Source organism: Danio rerio, chromosome 13 (assembly GCF_049306965.1).
Source record: "Danio rerio strain Tuebingen ecotype United States chromosome 13, GRCz12tu, whole genome shotgun sequence".
Classification (NCBI taxonomy): domain Eukaryota; kingdom Metazoa; phylum Chordata; class Actinopteri; order Cypriniformes; family Danionidae; genus Danio; species Danio rerio.
The window spans coordinates 50,164,467-50,185,000 of record NC_133188.1 but is presented as its reverse complement, the minus strand read 5'-3'; the positions used below and the strand labels follow the sequence as shown (position 1 = coordinate 50,185,000).

The 20,534-nt window shown below is 33.6% G+C and overlaps 1 protein-coding gene across 15 annotated transcripts in view; it reads left to right on the top strand.

The window, feature by feature from the left end:
* Positions 1 to 20,534, top strand: part of ate1 (arginyltransferase 1) — a 247,985-nt gene that overhangs the window by 218,234 nt on the left and 9,217 nt on the right. For all 15 annotated transcript variants that reach the window (NM_001089468.1, XM_073919136.1, XM_073919135.1 and 12 more), the window contains 1 exon segment: positions 261 to 381. In NM_001089468.1, the coding sequence (NP_001082937.1) occupies positions 261 to 381 (121 nt within the window).

Sequence of the window (20,534 nt, the reverse complement as noted above, 5' to 3'; positions counted from 1 at the left end):
CCAGCCAAGGCTGATCACACCAGTGTGATTGTACGCGTGAAAAGCTTAATGAGCACTGTCATTAATATAAACATTGCAGCTTTTTTATCCGCTCAGACTTGTTTCCATGTGGGCTGGTTAAGATTGCCACGCACTTGACTCCAGGAAATCTTGCATATTTAAACCAATTAGAGGACGACTGAGGATCTGCTCAAGTGTTTTCCATAAGAGTGTGCCATACGCATTAGACTAAGCAACTCTTCTTCTTGTTGTTTTCGTAGGGTCAGTACCGGCCTTCAGACCTCCTGTGCCCTGAAACTTACTCTTGGGTGCCCATTGAGAGATGCATCCCTCGCCTGGACGTCTCCGTCTACTCTCGGCTCAATGAAAACGCTCAAGCAGGTGGGTGTTCATCGACCCAAACAGAACCAAACTATTACCACAAGCAGATCTCACAGGAACATGTCACTTGTCACCTTCGTGTTATTTTGTGGATTTTTTTAAAGACTAAGACATTAGTTTTTAAGACAAATTTTGGCTTTTAAGGACAATTAAGCAGATAATTCTCATTACTGTGATTCAGACAGATTCTTTATTATTTATTTTTTAAGTCATTTTATTGTCAGTGAAGGAAATTTCACCTTTATTAAATATTTCATGCTTTTGTTTGTTGTAAATTTTTTTAAGTTTTGTAACTTTGTAAATATGTTTTTGTTATTTATGTGTTCTTGTGTTGTTTATTTTTTAAAGATTTTTATTTCTTAATATGTCTTTCGACTCCTAATTCATAGAATAACAGTCATTAAATATAGAATACAGGCGGTCCAACAAATGTGAACATTTGTTTATTTATATTAATGTCAATTTGTTTGTAATACAATATTTTTATTCATTTTATTTATTACCACAATTATTATCCTATTGTAAGAGTAAAATAATATATATATATATATATATATATATATATATATATATATATATATATATATATATATATATATATATATATATATATATTTTTTTTTTTTAAATAAGTATTATCAAAATGTATTATTATTAATATTATTATAATAATTATTATCAATTTTAGATTTTTAAAAATAATTTTTATATGTAAATGTATAATTTAAAACAATATGTTAAGCTTTATTAACATTACATTTACATATTTTTAGAGTAAAATTGCAAAATATAACTTTAAAAGTGTAATTATACAAAATTATACAATGTAATTTTTATTTTGAAAATTGAAAAAAATATGTGTAATTTATGCCTTTAACATTCAAGAATAAGATAAGCAAAATATAATTTTGAGCCCCCTCTTGATTGTGAAGCACTTTGGGTGTATGGTCATACACGATAAACACGCAATATTAATACACACATTATATTACATTGTATAATTTATATAAAATACATAATATTTAAAAATTATTACTATACATTTTCTTTTTTTTGTAATTATTAATAATATCCCATTCTATGCCTAAAGTAGTGTTTGTTTGAGCAAAATATACTTTTATTTTAATGTAATTCTAGAAGAAATGCAAGTTTTTGTCCTGTGAGATCTACTCACTACGTCATCTATTCTTTTACATGTGTCGAAAGAGATCCTGTAGCTGAAGCTGTAAATACTCAAAGATATTGTCAGTACTATTGGACCTCTAGATAAAGCCAGCCAGTCTTCCTCTCACAGCTGACTCCATTTATCAATGCAGTCTGTTTAGTGTCAGTCTTGCATCAGGTTATTGGACTGTGGGTCAGAACAGATGGAAATCCATCAACGTGAGTGGGTTCGGGAAACTCTCCATTAAACCACGTCATGACACTTATCGCTATCAGACTAATCAGTTTGTCAGATCAGTGAATCCGACAGTGAAATCAATACGTAACAGCAGTTCCCATGACTCTAATTGGTCAATGCACGTCCATTGTGTCCGCTTATTAACAGTAGCCGTTCCATAGACTTACTCCTCTGATGCCTGATTGTTTTGTTTTGTTTTGTTCTGTTTCATTTTGCATTTTGCATTTTGTTTTGTTTTACCTTTTGTTTTTGTTTTTGTTTTGCGTTTCTTTTGTGTTTTGTTTTGTTGCCTTTTGTTGCCTTTTGTTGCCTTTTGTTGTTTTGTTTTGTTGATTAATTTTGCATCTCGTTTTATGCTTTGTTTTGATTTTGTTTTGCATTTTTGTTGTTTGTTTTGCATTTTGTTGTTTTGTTTTGTGCTTTATGTTTTGCATTGTTTTTTGTTTTGCTTTGTTTGTTCTGTTTTGCATTTTGTTGTTTTGCATTTTGTTTTGTGTTTCGTTTTGTTTTGTTGCATTTCGTTGTTCCTTTTGCATTTTGTTTTTTGTTTTGTTTTATGCTTAGTTTTGTTTTGGTTGTTTTGTTTTGTTTTGTTTTGCATTTTGTTGTTTTGTTTTGCATTTTGTTGTTTTGTCTTTTCTTTGTTTTTTGTTTTGCTTTGCGTTTTGTTTTGTGTTTCATTTTGTTTTGTTGCATTACATTGGTTTTGTTTTGTTTTGCGTTTTGTTTTGTTGCTTTTCATTGTTTTGTTTTGTTTTGCATTTTGTTGTTCTGTTTTGTATTTTGTTGTTCCGTTTTTTATTTTGCATTTCTTTGTTTTTTTGCATTTTGTTTTGTGTTTTTTTGTATTGTTTTATTGCTTCTCGTTGTTTTGTTTTGTTGTTTTGCTTTTTGTTTTGTGTTTCTTGGTTTTGTTTTGTGTTTCGTTTTATGCTTTGTTTTGTTGTATTTTGTTTTATTTTGCGTTTTGTTGTTTATTTTACAATGTTGTTGTTCACCCACTATGCTATCTGTTTTATAGCACACTTAAAAAATTTGTTTTGTTTTCCTATGTTTTTTCTTTTGTTTTGCATTTTGGTTTGTTTTGTGTTTTGTTTTGTTTTGCTTTACACTATTGTTTCTCACCCACTAGGCCACCCAATTTTATAGCAAACTTAAAAGTTTGTTTTATTCGTGCCTCTCCATTAAACCACACTTATCACTGTCAGACTAATCAGTTTGGCAGATCACTGAATCCGACAGTAAAATCAATACGTAACTGCAGTTCCCATGACTGCTCAATACACATCAGTTTTGTCAGCTTATTAACAGTAGCCATTCCATAGACTTACTTCTCAGATGCCATTTTTTCAGAGCTCATATTTGAAAAGCGAAGAGAATGTTTATAGATCTTGGTTCTGTGAACAAAAGGAGGGTTCAGTGGTCCTGTGTTGAAATAGCGGGACTGGATCCAGGCGATGGAGAGCGTCCAGGACTCAAGCAGGGTCGGTGCTGTGGTCACGGCCCAGAACTTTGTGGTTTGATGACCATTATAATAATAATAATAATAATAGTAATAATAATGTCAGGACCGACAAGCAGACGCCATGGTTGGGCTAAAGAGGAGGGGGAAGCTGATGAATAAAAGCTCTTCTTTTCTCAGTTTTTTTTTCTCTTTGTCCAGCTTTTACTAAATAGTTATGGCACACCTTTTCCGTGTTTTGTTACTGTTTTTATTCTCTTCACATTTTAGGGTAGTAGTTGAGTCATGACTATTATGAAAGAACACAAATTAAAGGTTATGTACTGACCATAATTCTGACATTTTAATTATGACAGTTTTGTTTTGTTTTTCTTTTTTTTCCTTCGTTTTGTTTTTTGCTTCACTTTGTTTTTTCGTTTTTTTAAACGCTTTGTTTTTGTTTTTATTAAATGTTTTTAGTTTTTTTGCTTTATTGTTTGTGTGTTTTTTGCTTAATTTCGTTTTTTTGTTTTATTTTTTATTTTGTTTTATTTTATTTTCATTTAATTTCTGTTTTTGTTTTGTTTTGTTTTTGGCTTCATTTCATTTCATTTTTTTGTTTTGTTTTTCCCTTCTTTCATTTTCATTTAGTTTTTTTGTTTTGCTTTCAAGTTTCGTTTTCATTTCATTTAGTTTTTTGTTTTGTTGGTTTATTTTGTGCTTTATTTTATTTTCATTTCTTTTAATTAAATTTTTTGTTTTAAATTTCACTTCATTGCATTTTCATTTCATTTCATGTTTTGTATTGTTTTGTTTTTCACTATTTCATTTTCATTTTGTTTCATTTAGTTTTCTGTTTTGTTTTGCTTTGTTTTATGTTTTAGGTTTTGATTTGATTTGTTTTGTATTGTTTTGTTGTTTTGTTTTGAGCTTTTTGTCTTGTTTCATTTCGTGTTTTGTTTTTTCTTTTGTTTCTTATTTGTTTTTTTTTTGGTTTTGTTTCATTTGTTTCACCATGACAATATTTTGAATATGTTTTGACCACCTGTTTAGCACTTTTATAACACATAAAAAGTATTGACATTTTTTTAAAATCATTTTATTAGATTTTTCATCTATATTAATCACTTAAAGTTTTGTTTAGTGTTTTTTACTTGTTTTTTGTTTAGTTTAGTTTTTTTGTTTTGTTTTGCTTTGGTTTATCTTTCTTTTTCATTGATATTAATTTGCAAACTTCATGAAATGCACCCTGGGATACTTTTTACACCATTTTGGAAGAGGATTATATCTGCTGGACACACAAAAAAACTGTGAAAACTTTTTTTTTTGTGTTTTGTTTTGTTTCACTGTGACAACATTTTGAAATATTCACCCACTACCTTTTTACAGCACACTTAAAACGTTCCTATAGTTGAACTTGTGAATACTCCAAGACTGTGAAAGTTCTTCTACTTTACTCTAGGTTTGATTTGATTCATTTTATTTCAGAAGATTGCAACAAACTAATTCAGTAGTGTTCAAAAGTTGGAAGCGTTTCTCTACAGCCACCTAGTCTGTACTTTTTCAAGCATTAAATCAGTTTTGATTATAAATGTGGGCATTACTGTATATACAGTACAAGTGGTTAAGCTCTTACTGAACCTATTTATAATACTTACCTATGCTTAATGCTTCAAGTTCAAGCCCAGAGAAAAATACAGCTATTATTCACATAAATCCTACACATTCCCCACCTCTGATTGTACATGATTTTTTTATTAAATTATTGAGTGTAATTCTTGCAGCCCATTTTAATATATTTTAATCATTTCCACAGAACTACCACCATTTTAACTTTTAGTGTTAGTACATTTGATAGAGTAAACTCTGTCGCTTTGTTTATGTTATCTGAGAAGTGCGTGGTGTTTATTTTACCCTGGTAAACCAGGATGTCTCGCCAGCCCACAGCACAGGTGTAGGGGTGAGTTTAGATGTTGCCTTCATACAAAGATCTCTGTTTTTCACTATTTAAAGAGTTTATAAAGGCAGTTCTGTTGCAGTCAACACTGTGAATTCATATTCTCTTCATGGTGATACAGGCAGAGGATAAAGAGAGCTTTTGCTTTTAGCATTCAACAGGCACGTCCACCCCGGACGGACCACAATGCATTTATTTTTCCTTCTCAACATGATCTTTATCTATCCATACCATCATTCCTGTTTCACGTCAGACCTCTCGTCTGAATGTTATGTTATAGGAAGAGTTCATCCCAAAAATTCTGTCATTATTTACTCACCCTCATGTTATTCCAAAGCGGTGTGCTCATAAACAATATAGTTCAAAAGTCTGGGGTCAGAACCAGGTCGTGCTCACTAAGGCTGCTGTAAATATATGTCCAACTACTGTAAAAACAATAATATTGCGAAATATGTGCATGTGATGGGATGGATGAATTGTCAGCATCTTAACTTCATCACATGAATCTTTATAGATTACACTACAATGTCAATTTATTGCTTAAGAATCTTTTGTAATATTAGTCAAAAACAACAACAGTGACCTAAATGAAAACAAAACAAAAAAGTAATTGAAAGGAGTTATTAGCCCTCCTGTGATTTACTATTATTATTTTGTCTTTAAATATTTCCCAAATGATGTTTAACAGAGCAAGAATTTTTCACAGTATGTCTGATAATGTTTTTTCTTCTGAAGAAAGTCTTATTTGTTTTATTTTGGCTAGAATAAAAGCAGTTTAAAAAAAAAAACATTTTAAAGTCAATATTTTTAGCCCGCTCAAGCAATATTTTTGTTCGATACTCTACAGAACAAACCATAGTTATACAATAACTTTCCTAATTACCCTAACCTAATCTAATTGCCATAATTAACCTAGTTAATTCTTTAAATGTCACTTTAAACTGAATGTCAGTATCTTAAAAAAATATTTAGTAAAATATGTACTGTCATCATGGCAACGATAAAAGAAATCAGTGATAAGAAAATAAGAAATTAGTTATTTAAAACTATTATGTATTAAATCAGGAGGGCTAATATATATATATATATATATATATATATATATATATATATATATATATATATATATATATATATATATATATATATATATAAACTCTGTAGACTGTAACACTGTAAGAAGATATCTCTGTAGACTGATGCCATTTCATGTCACGTTCAGCCTTATAATCCTAAAGTGTAAGCAAATTCAGCTGTTTTGTTATCACTTTAGACATTATGCTATAAAGATTCATTCCAACATTAGCTCTAAAGTGACGTTGGTGAATTAGAAGCTGCCAATGTAAATGAATGGCGAAAAAAAGTAGTTCCTAATAAAAAGGGGTTTTTAGACTCTCTTTGTTTCATTTTCTTATTTATATACACAATTGTGCCGTCAAACTGTCGTATAAACGCAATGTCACTCTCGTAGCAGTGCGATATAAGTGTGTGCATATATATAAATATATATATATATATATATAGGAAGAAACTGTAAAATACATTTCTACATGGATTTTTTAAAAACTTCAATAATTCATTCATTTATTCATTCATTCATTTTCTTTTTGGCTTAGTCCCTTTATTAATTTGTGGTTTTATTCAGCATATGTTTAACGCAGCGGATGCCCTTCCGGCTGCAACCCATCACTGGAATCGTTCACTCATTTACACACATACACGACGGACAATTTGGCTTACTTAATTTACCTATTGCGCATGTTTTTAGACTTGTGGGGGAAACCGGAGCACCCGGAGGAAACCCATGCAAACACGCGGGAGAACATGCAAACTCCATATAGAAATGCCAACTGACCCTGCTGGGGCTCGAACCAGCGACCTTCCTGCTGCGAGGTGATTGTGCTACCCATTGCGTCACCGTGCTACCTATTTCATTCATTTATAGTGTTAATACATCAATGTTAGAAGTACTAAAATCGTCACATTGTGTCTTTGTTACACAGAAAAAACAGAACCAAACACACGTGAGAAATGATGAGAAAGTCAGATGATTTTTGTTGTTCATCAAATGATCAGATGTTCATCAAAAACAACTTTTGCACAAGCAGAAAAACATACTACATTATATACTGTAGGACAGTGGGTCTCAAACTTTTTTTCATCAAGTACCACCTCAGAAAAAAAAATAGTCTCTCCAAGTACCACCAAAATGAGCAATATTGAAATACAGCAGTGTAGTAGGCCCAGTAAAGCAGCTACAACCCTGCACAGTTAAACAAACGTGGCAGATTACCTCAGAAATATAGACTGTATGTCATATACGGCATATTATATACATCATTTTTAATAAATTTTGAAATATGTGTAGCATGTACATGACATATTTCATTCCTCCACGTACCACTAGAAGAAAGCCTGCGTACCACTAGTGGTACACGTACCACAGTTTGAGAACCACTGCTGTAGGATTAAATGTGTATAAAACGCTGGAGGCATTCACACAACTACTATACACCGTCATGGTCACACAAGTGAAGCTACTGTTACGCAATAAATATTATTCGTCATCATTTGAACTTAATTTTGTGAATAATTTCAAAATGAAATTCTAATTATACATAACCGAAAAGAAAAAAACAAAAAAAAAACAAACAAAAGAGCCACAGTAATGTCAAACTGAAAACACAATAAAAATGTGTCATACAGAGACTTCTGGGAAAGTACGCTCATCGGCCACTTTATTAGGTACACATTACTAGTACTGGTTTGGACCATACTGGAAATATTTCTCAGAGATTTTGGTCCATATTGTCATTATAGCATCACTCAGTTGCTGCAGATTTGTCGGCTGCAAATCCATAATGCGAATCTACCATTCCACCACATCCCATAGGTTCTCTATTGGATTGAGATCTGGTGGCTGTGGAGGCCATTTGAGTACAGTGAACTCATTGTCATGTTCAAGAGACCAGTCTGAGATGATTCATGCTTTATGACATGGGAAGTTATCCTGCTGGAAGTAGCCATCAGAAGATGGGTACACTTTGCTTACAAAGGGATGGACGTGGTCAGCAACAATACTCAGGTAGGCTGTGACGTTGACACAATGCTCAATTGGTAGTAATGGGCCCAAAGTGTGCCAAGAAAATATCCCCCGCACCATTACACCACCACCACCAGCCTGAACTGATGATACAAGGCAGAGTGGATCCATGCTTTCTTCAAATTCTGACCATCCAAATGTTGCAGCGGAAATGGAGACTCATCAGACCAGGCAACATTTTTCAATCTTCTATTGCCCAATTTTGGTGAGCCTGTGCCCTTTGTAGCCTCAGTTTTCTGTTATAAGCTGACAGGAGTGGCACCCGGTGTGGTCTTCTGCTGCTGTAGCTCATCCGCCTCAAGGTCGGACGTATTGTGTGTTCAGAGATGCTCTTCTGCAGACCTCAGTTGTAATGAGTGGTTCTTTGAGTTACTGTTTCTTTTCTATTAGCTGGAACCAGTCTGGCCATTCTCCTCTGACCTCTGGCATCAACAAGGTATTTGCGCCACAGAACTGCCGCTCACTGAATATTTTCTGTTTTTCGGATCATTCTCTGATCATTCTTCTCCCTAGAGATGGTTGTGCGTGAAAATCCCAGTAGATCTAGTCTCACAGACCAGCTCATCTGGCACCAACAACCATGCCACATTTAAAGTCACTAAAATCCAGTTTCTTCCCCATTCTGTTGCTCGGTTTGAACTGCAGCAGGTCTGCATGCCTAAATAAATTGAGTTGCTGCTATGTAACGAGCAGTTGGACAGTTGTACTTAATAAAGTGGCCAGTGAGTAGGGATACTTACTGTGAACCAGTTTTCAAATTCTTTAACAAATTTTTTCACATTTATCATTAAAATCATGGCTGTTTCAGGCACTTTAAAGACAAATATAAAAAGGTTTGTAACAATATAAGCAACATAAATAGTAATGTCTGTCCCTATTTTTTCCCTATAATGATCAATAACATTTCTTTCATGTAATTAATTAGTATCAGCATTCTGATCATGACTGTTAGCCCGCTTTCCTTTTCATCAGGTTCATCTGTCTTCACATTTGACCCTGTCAGCCCTGTAAACACACTGGGGCGAGCATACGTGTGCCCGTACTTCTCTTGTGTGTAAATATTTAAGTTATAACTGAGCATTTGGATGTTAAATGGAGTGAGGGTTGAGGGAAGGGTCAAGGAGAGATTAGGTTGACTGTCGTGGCGTTTGAACCCGTCCCTGAAACTGCTGATAAAGTGGGTGTCAGAACTCTATGATCCTTATGGAAGTGAGTAATAGTTTCGCTTTAAACACACACACACACACACACACACACACACACACACACACACACACACACACACACACACACACACACGGACACACGCACACACACACACACACACACGGTCCTAATTATGTTTCCAAATATCAAGTAATATGTTCTTATTTAAAGCCAAATGTTGAGTGAAGTATTTGTGGCCAATTATTAAATGTTTTAGTTAACACAATGCTGAGTAAAGCGTTGAGTAAAAGGCTTAAGTTGCATCTGATCTTCCCAACACAAATTTAATCAACCATTTGGATTGATCAGATTCCATATAAAACGGCTGCTGTTTACTTATAAACAATCATGGCGTTTCAGGCCTTAAAACTGAATAATAGCTTAATAAACCACCGCAAGGGTGAAATTGATTTAAATTATTATTGAGGCCATTAAACGTAAAGATTGACCTTTTCACACATTCCCCAGATTTTACAAAATATCTGCAATATCCTTTGCACATTAAAGAAGAAATTGAAACGCTTTCAGTAACAAAAACTACTTAACAGTAGATGGCGCTCTAGGCTAGTTTATAACAGTAGATGGCGCTCTAGGCTAGTTTATAACAGCAGACGGTGCTCTAGGCTAGTTTATAACAGTAGATGGCGCTCTAGGCTAGTTTATAACAGCAGACGGTGCTCTAGGCTAGTTTATAACAGTAGATGGCGCTCTAGGCTAGTTTATTACAGTAGATGGCACTCTATGCTAGTTTATAACAGTAGACAGTGCTCTAGGCTAGTTTATGACAGTAGATGGAGCTCTAGGCTAGTTTATAACAGTAAATGGCGCTCCATACTAGTTTATAACTGTAGACAGTGCTCTAGGCTAGTTTATGACAGTAGATGGCGCTCTAGGCTAGTTTATAACAGTAGACAGAGCTCTAGGCTAGTTTATAACAGTAGACAGTGCTCTAGACTAGTTTGTAACAGTAAATGGCACTCTAGGCTATTTATTAACAGCAGACGGTGCTCTAGGCTAGTTTAAATCAGTAGACAGAGCTATAGGCTAGTTTAAAACAGTAGATGGCGCTCTAGGCTAGTTTATAACAGTAGACAGTGCTCTAGACTAGTTTGTAACAGTAAATGGCACTCTAGGCTATTTATTAACAGCAGACGGTGCTCTAGGCTAGTTTATAACAGTAGACAGTGCTCTAGGCTAGTTTATAACAGTAGATGGCGCTCTAGGCTATTTTATAACAGTAGACAGTGCTCTAGGCTAGTTTATAACAGTAGACAGTGCTCTAGGCTAGTTTATAACAGTAGATGGCGCTCTAGGCTATTTTATAACAGTAGACAGTGCTCTAGGCTAGTTTGTAACAGTAGATGGCGCTCTAGGCTATTTATTAACAGCAGACGGCACTCTAGGCTAGTTTATAACAGTAGACAGTGCTCTAGGCTAGTTTATAACAGTAGATGGTGCTGTAGACTATTCATTAACAGTAGACAGCGCTCTAGGCTAGTTTATAACAGTAGACAGTGCTTTTTAACAGCAAATGGTGCTCTAGTCCAACTTTTAAACAGAAGATGGTGCTCTAGACTAAATTCTTAACAGAAGATGGTGCTCTAGGCTGTTTTTTTTTGCAGCAGATGGTGAAATTATAGACTAGTTTTAACAGTAGATGACACTATGCTAGTTTTTTTTTTTTTAAATCAATGCTCTATGCTAACTTTTTAATAGCTGATGGCGCTCCAGGCAATTTTTTTTTTTACCGCAGATGGCGCTTTACGCTATATTTTTTTTACAGCAGATGGCACTCTAGGCTGTTTTCTAAAGGCAGATATCGTAAATTTGTGATCTAAAGATGAACGAAGGTCTCAGATAATTAGAACAACATGAGGATGAGTAATTCATAACAGAATATTTTTTTTGTGCGTGAACTAACCCTTTTTAAACAACGATTAATCATGGCATTTTGTGGAAACAGACATCTCTAGTTTAGACGAAATGGTAGAGCAACATTGAAAAGCAAGGGATTCTGGTTAGGACATGTTTTCTATGTCAATAGCACAAAGGATATGGAGAGAGAATATTCTCAAGTCTATAAATTAAAATATATCTCCTTTTTTTACTTTAAGAATGAAGCCAATAAGAATGACCTCATGGTAATCTCTGTGGCTTCCCACACATCTCATACTGGCTTTGATTGCAGAGCTTGGGAGGCCCTCTGTCTTGTTTGACCTACCTCTGCGCTGACTGGCAACCAGACGCGGGCCTTCATTTCCCCCAGTGCTTTAAATCGTTCTTGTGGTGCCTCCAGTCCTACATGACCTGTTGTTCTTGGCCAGACCGACCAGCTATTTCAGGCCTGTTTCTCAGCAGAGCTCAAGGCCAGCGGTCTGACGGTTGGTTACAAGGTCGATGTTTGGATTCTGTGAAAGCCACATTGGAGCCGCATAAGGAACCTGATGTAGAGTTATAAACTCCATGCCCTCTTGTGAAAATGGAGAACATGCTTCTTTATATTAATCCCTGAATCATTTTGAGATATGAAAGTTTTGTCATCCATTTACTTGTGTGATTCCAAATATCTATCTAATGTGAAACATAAAATAAGTTATTTTGAGAATGTCCTTAGGCTCCATTGTTTTTGGTGACCTACATTCCTCACAATAACATTTTAATTCATTCATTTTCCTTTGGCTTAGTCCCTTTATTTATCAGGGTTTGCCACAATGGAATGAACCACCAACTTATCCAGCATATGTTTGATGCAGCAGATACCCTTCAAGTCACAACCCAGTACTGGAAAACACCCATAGACTGTAATTCACACTCATACACGACGGCCAATTTAGTTTATTCAAATCACCTATAGCGCATGTCTTTGGACCAGGGGTTCTCAACTGGTTTGGCCATGAGACCCACATTTTTACATGGTCATCAATCCGTGACCCAAATTTTTAGGAACTACAGTATAATACAATTTTAGGAATTATACTTAATTTGTATTTATTTGTTAACATAAACAAGTATTGACAGATAAATCATAAGACATTAATATTGCTAATAATATTGACCTCAAAATGGCTTCAAAAAAATTAAAAACTGCCGTTTTTCTAGCTGAAATACAACAATTATTACTTTCTCCAGAAGAAAAAAATATATAGTAAATACTTTGAAAATTTCCTTGCTCTGTTAAACATCATTTGGGGAATATTTGAAATAGAAAAAGTCACAGGAGGGTGAATAATTTTGACTTCAACTGTATCCCTGCAGAAAAATCCAGCTTAGACCAGCCTAGGCTGGTTGGCTGGTTTTAGCTGGTCGACCAGGCTGGTTTTAGAGGGGTTTTGGCCACTTCCAGGCTGGTTTCCAGCCATTTCCAGCCTGGTCAGGCTGGGAGATGACCAGCTAAAATCAGCTTGACCAGCCTAGCAAGGCTGGTAGTCCAGCCAAAACCAGCTATGTCCAGCTTAAACCAGGCTGGTCAAGCTGGTTTTAGCTGGATTTGGCTGGTCATTTTCCAGCCTGACCAGCTAAAACCAGCCTGGAAATGGCCAAAACCCCTCTAAAACCAGCCTGGTCGACCAGCGAAAACCAGCCAACCAGCCCAGGCTGGTTTAAGCTGGATTTTTCAGCAGGGATGTTATTATAGCACTGGTGGTCTATCTGACATAATGCATTTGTGCTGAACTAACAAACCTTTCATCCCCGCGATTGATTAAATTAGGTGTGTGAGTTCAAGAGCTGAAACCAAAACATTCTGTCAGATGCCTTTGTGATTGGAGAAAACGCCAGCGTCAGGGCAAATGAATGATGAGTCCAGAAGAAGCTGATTTTAATGAAGTGTCTGTTTACTCACATACTGCTTGAACTCTTCAGGCATGGGGTTACTGGCCTGATAAGGTAAATCTGGCTGTGAGTCTGTGTTGTGTTTGTCTGGAACAGTTTATAAAGAGTTTACGTGGCCAGTGACCGAGTACCAGACTGAACTTATGAGCCTCTCATGACTGACAGGATTCAGGTCATGTCCCAATAATTGTATTTACGAGATGAGTGCATGTGGACGCCACAAAATTGTTGTGAAACTCTTGATTTTGTTTAGCTTGTCTTCCCTTATTTACACTCTGCACTCTAAACTTTGATTTGTTTATTTTGTTTGCTTTACAACGGACTGTCTTGGCTGAATTTATAGGGAAGTAAATAAATAAAAATCTGCATTTATTCCTATTTGTGAGGTTGAATTAAATACACATTAAAGCATAAGCACTTTAATTAATTATGGTACTGAACTCAAAATAATAGTATAAATCGGTTTGATGAATTTTGTCACCACTTCTGTTCATAATTTTTATGGACAGAATTTCAAAGTGCAGCCTCGGTCCTGTTCGGGGAAAACAGGATTTCATCTGTTATTCGCAGATGATGTTATTCTGTTGGCTTCATCGAACATGGACCTTCAGCTTGGACTGGGGCGGTTTGCTGCAGAGTGTGATGTGGCTGGGATGAGAATCAGCACCTCCATGTCTGAGGTCATGGTGCTCTACTGGAAAAAGGTGGTTTGCCATCTCCAAGTTGGAGGAAAGTCTTTGCTGTAGGTGGAGGAGTTCAAGTATCTCTGGGTTTTGTTTACGAGTGAGGGAAGGATGGATCGTGAGATTGACAGGTATATCAGTGCGCCGGCAACAGTAATGCGGTTGATACACCGGTCGTTGTGTTGAAGAAGGAGCTGAGCTGAAAGGCAATGCTTTCAATTTACTTGTCAGTCAACGTTCCTACTCTCACCTAGACTGTAGTAATTTGATTCCCAGGAATTAAATATATTTTAAAAATAAGCGAAAAAATGTGTCAATTAATTAACGTTTAAACATTTTGCAGACGTTTTTAATTAATTTATTATTATTTTTTTTTATATTTAAGTAATTTTAAAAAGTAACATGAACTAGAACAATTGGAGTAATCATTGCAACAAAAGAGCGAAAAAAGTAAATATTATTAATTTCTAAATAGTCTAATGTATTATGCAAATTTGATTGATAAAGTTTTAAAAAGTTATTTATATTTAAAATGTTAGATTAAGCTGTTTTGAAGAAAAAAAATTTAATTGAAAAAAAAGGTTTTATTATTCACACACACACACACGCACACACACACACACACACACACACACACACACACACACACACACACACTCACACTCACACACACTTGCCACTTTATTAGGTACACCTGTCCATCTACTTTTTAACGCAAATTTTAATCAGCCAATTACATGGCAGCAACTCAATGCATTTAGGCATGTATACATGGTCAAGAGGATCTGCTGAAGTTCAAACTATGCATCATTATGGGAAAAAAAGGGGATTTAAGTGATTTTGAATTTGGCGTGGTTGTTGGTGCCAGACAGGCTAGTCTAATTATATCAAAAACTGCTGATCTACTGGGATTTTCACGCACAACCATCTCTAGAGTTTACAGAGAATGGTCCTAAAAACAGAAAATATCCAGTGAGTGGCAGATCTGTGGGCTACACTTCACACAGGCTCACCAAAACTGCACAATAGAAGATTCAGAACGAATTTACTGGTATTTTCAAAAAGGGCCTGTTCACACATACAGACCTTTCTAGAAAAATACCGTGAATTTTCCGTAAAGTACTGTATGTGTGAAAGGGGCTTGTGAGATGTGGTGGAACGGGAGATTCCCATCATGGATGTGCAGCCGACAAATCTGCAGCAACTGCGTGATGCTATCTTGTCAATATGAACCAAAATCTCTGAGGAATATTTGCAGTACCTTGTTGAATCTATGCCACGAAGGATTAAGGCAGTTCTGAAGACAAAAGTGGGTCCAACTCGATACTAGTAAGGTGTACCTAATAAAGTGGCCGGTGAGTGTAAATAGTTGTTATATGTTGGAAAATTGCAGTCTGTCTTCTTTTTCCTCTGTGAAGCGTGCCGGAGTGTCAGAAACCCCCTCGGTCAACCTGACTCTCTCATTACAGAGAAAGTCCGATCTTTGACCTCTGTCCTCTGACCTGAAGCAGCGTGTCGTCGAACTTCCGGTGTAGCTGATTGAGAAAGCCTGATGCCGCTGGACTGAGTGTTAATGGACTCAAAGGATAGATGAATGGCGTATGAACGGGCCGGGGGAAGGAGTGTGTTTATATAGAGAGCGGATGTTTGGATTGTCTGAATGAAAAGAGCCCGACTGTCGTGACGGCTCTGTACAGTGTTATTGTCGTGCCTAATTGAGCACCTAAAAGCTTTCAATCTCAACTGTTTATTGCTGTTTGATATCTCAACACCATTTTCTTTTTCTTTCTTTAAACGAGCCAAGGTCTTTTGTCTTTGCTGAATGTGTCAAATAATGCAGACCAGCATACAGAACCACACTGTTGCCATATGATCATAGCTCTCCGATAAGATTTGACTTGTTTTTCAAATGTTGCCCAAGTGCTGTTTAATGGAGAGAGCTTTTTCAACACATTTTTTGTAGGTAATAGTTTTGAAAGACTGATTAGTAATAACATGTCGGCATGCTGATAGTATATTATATATTGCTAGTTATTTTGCTAGTAATATTGATTACAACATGCAATGATATTGATAATTTTTATGAATATTGATACTTAATATAAATAAAAAATAAATATTTTAATTATTTATAAATTTAGTTTTTAAATTTGATTTATATTATTACTTTATATTATTATTATTATTATCATTAAATAAAATATATTTATTTGTATTATTTAAATAAAATAATTGACAACATAAACATAAACATTTTTGATTAGGATTAGTAATTTTACTTAACTGTACATTTATAATAATAATAATAATTAGCATTTTGTTTTCATTAGGACTAATAATCATTTTCTTCAACTGTACTTTTTATTTATTTATTTATTAATATTATTATTATTATTATTATTATTTAGTTATATACATATTAGTTATTTAGTTAATTAAATTGTTTTGTATTATTTAAATTATTGAACAATAATGAAACCTTTCTTATTTAGGTTAATAATAATGTTCTTCAACTGTACATTTTTTATTATTATCATTATTATTTCTCAATAGGACTAATAGTAATTTTTCTCATCTGTGCATTTTTATTTGATTTATTATTATTATTATTATTATTATTATTTTATTATTATTCATTAAATATAATAATTGAAAAATAATTAAACATTTCTTATTAGGACTAATAATAATTTTCCTTAATTGTACATTTCTTATTATTATTATTACTTCTCGATGGGACTAATAATAATTTCCTCAGCTGTACATTTTTATTTAATTTTTTATCATTATTAATAATATTATTATTATTATTATTATATTTATCATTATAATCATTAATATTATTATTATTATTATTTTATGTATTTTGTATATATTAAATAAATTAATTGAAAGAGAATTAAACATTTCTTATTGGAACTAATAATAATAACTGTACATTGATTATTATTATTATAAATATTATTAATAACATTATTATATAATTTAGTATTATTTAATTAATTAATTTTATTTAATTTGTAATGTTGAAGTAAATAATTGCAAGGTAATTAAACATTTCTCATTAGAAATAATACTAGTTTTCAATTTATTATTATTATGATTTTTATTTATTATTAATTAATTAATTAATTTTAATAAATGTTTATTATTTAAATAAAAGATTTGAATTGAAAAAAATGCTAATTTCATTAATAATGACAATAATAATAAAAATAATAATAATAATAATTTGCAATAAATGTATCTTCACTTGTGCATTCATCTGAATTTTTTTTTATCTCTTTGTGATATTCATTATTGTTTATCAGTCATTTTTTATGAAGCGATACTCTTATTTTTGTTTTTGTATGCAGTCAGAGCACAATTTCCAAACATTTTTAGTTATAATAACTTGCTATCATGAGATTTATTTCATACATTGTAAAATCTGTAAATTAGCAAATTTTGTGATTCATCTTCATTTTCTTTTTTCCCCTATTTATTTATGCTTCTGATTTGCATTACGGCTCCATATGGAACACTTGACCTCGAAAAGGTCAAAAAGTTACTTGTATTAACGTTTTGCAAGTTTATATAATGTGCAAACACAGTTTTCTTTGTAGTGGATTGATTGTTAGCTCTCATTTAATGTAAACGACCTATTCCCAAAGAGTTTTTCTTTCTTAAATATGCCCACTTGAGTTGCATAATACCATTTTAGCATACATTTTCCTGTATTTTAGGCACATTCTCTTTAAAGTGCTAATGCATTATGCAACCTGTTTACCCTGGAGGATCACAGCTCAGTTCAGTATTCAGTGTATCACATTTGTGCTGATTTAGAAGTTTTGGCTTGCCCTTGAATTTTAAACTCAAAGCTTATTTAATTCCACACACTCACTTCTGCACAAAATAGTGCCACTGAAATGAAGGATAGAAGTCTAAAGTAAGCTTTCATTTTTCTCGCACAGTAACTTACTGCAACAGAAAGCGAACGTTTGAGCGCCTGAAGGGGTTTTCCAGGGAATGTTTTTTCTGCTTTTTGAGTGGAAATAATAAAGCTCCCAGTGTTTGGATTGGGGGTGTATGCAGGGGCTTCATACGGTTATGAGAGAACGTCCAGAACTTGCTGTTCACGGGTCTCGTCTGCTCTTCATTTATCATAATTTATTGGATGTAGTGTGATGGACTGCCAGCTACCTCTCTTTTTCCTTTCTCCGTTTTTCTCTCTCACTCTTTTGCTGTCTGTCTTGGTCGCACTCTATATATCCTGCTTTATCTGTCTGCGCGGCAGCTATCATCTTACAGTCTGGAGTCGCTATAGCATCTCTCTCTATAATGGATGTGCATCAGGACAAATCAAACGCAGAACGTACAGATGTTCGTGTGGTTACAAAGCCTCTGAAGCTACAGTGACCTCTAGCATTTGGACAGTTTTATGATGAATGATTGAATGTCATTGTATCGAAATGTTTTAGATGATATATGTTGATATACAGTGCTCAGCAGCATTAAGTACACCCCATTTTAAAAAATGAATATTTTTATCCATTTCTCAGTGACTAGGTCATATATTTTGGTGTATTTAAACAAAACAGATTTATTAAACAGATATATTTATTGAAATAATATTTTAGTCATCAAGCATTCAGGAAATAAAATGACCAACAGCAAAAATAAGTAATGCATTGCTAATCAAATGCCTGAACTGACAATCAGCGGAAATTTGTGGCTGTTTAAACCAGAGGTGGGAGTAAGTCACACATGTGAAAGTCACATGTCATAGCCTTCAAGTCTCAAGCAAGTCAAGTCGTTTTTGTCAGACTTAAGTCAAGTCACTGCTTATTTTAAGTCACATCAAGTATACATATACACACACACATATATATATATATATATATATATATATATATATATATATATATATATATATATATATATATATAAATATATAAATATATAAATATATATATATATATATATATATATATATATATATACATACATACATACATACATACATACATATATATATATATATATATATATATATATATATATATATATATATATATGTATGTATGTATGTATGTATGTATGTATGTATATATATATATATATATATATATATATATATATATATTTATATATATATATATATATATATATACACATACACATATACATACATATAAGATATATATATATATATATATATATATATATATATATATATATATATATATATATATATATATATATATATATATATATATAAGAATCAGATGGCTTTTTGTATAGACATTATATGTCTATACGCACAGGCCTGTGTGTTTTCATTCATTATATTAATTTACTTGTCGACTGACTGTTGGCATCGAAATCGAGTGGTCTCGCCACTAACGGAGGAACCCAGCACAGAGAGCGCACCAATCCATAATATAAAACCACAAAAATTCCCGGTAATAACTTGGTATGAAATGTATTTTATAACATCCTCGTTTTGATAGACGTCGTCAAACATTCAGGGCAAATGCTCCGGAGAGACCTAAAACATTAATATTTCCCTTGGCTATTATCATATAATAGGTCATTTCTCTTTATTTAAGGATGTTGCATATTATTCGGTGATCTTAAGTTAAGGAAAGTGTTAAGTGTTTCAGCACATAAGACAGGGTTCAACGCTGAGGATTTTTTCTACTGGTCCGATTTTTACAGATTTTTACTTGCCCTGCCAAAATTTTCACTGGCCCCACCAAAAAAAAGGGAAGTTAATAGCTATGTTTTAGCAGCATATTTTAAATAATAAATAAAATAAAGTCTGCAAATCTAGAATTCCAATACTTAAAAAAATGTTAATAAAAGTGTTATGCAAACAAAAAGAGCAGTATAGAATATGTGGAGGTATTTTATTGCAGTTCGAAGTAACTTAACAAAAGGTGGGTGACTTGTCAAACTGACGGCAAACTTTGCAAAACATCACTTAATTTTTTTTTTGTTGCGATGTTCACACATAAATGTCTGCTTGCACGACGTTATAGAAACAGACATTTTCTTTTAGCCTTATAATTTGATGTTGCGGCCATGTTGCTGTTTCTTCGCTGTACTGGTTGTAAAAATAGCATGCTCAAAGCATCAAGTCAGATAAGAGGAACCAGAAAGCAAAATGGTGTTTACGACATCACAGAGAAGATAACATTTAAAGACTTAAAAGCACAAACTTAAAATGCACAAAATGGACAAACAGTCGCAGACAAATTAAATGTTAGTGACAAGGCAGCACTGTCCCAATCGGGCCAGTAATGATCCTGTCTACTGTCCCAAGCGTCTCTCACGCAGTCCTTATTGTTGAGCGCGGTAAGAGCAAGTAATAAAATATAGGCTAGCCTATATTTTGTTGCGCTCAGTAGCTAATAGCTATTCACTAATAAAGCTCTTCTAAGCTTTTTAAATTTTACCACATCATATAAAAGCTTAAACACTGGTTTGAGGACACAGAACACATTTTGTATTTGCAGTTTTCCTCGATGCGTTTATAAAAGGGTGCT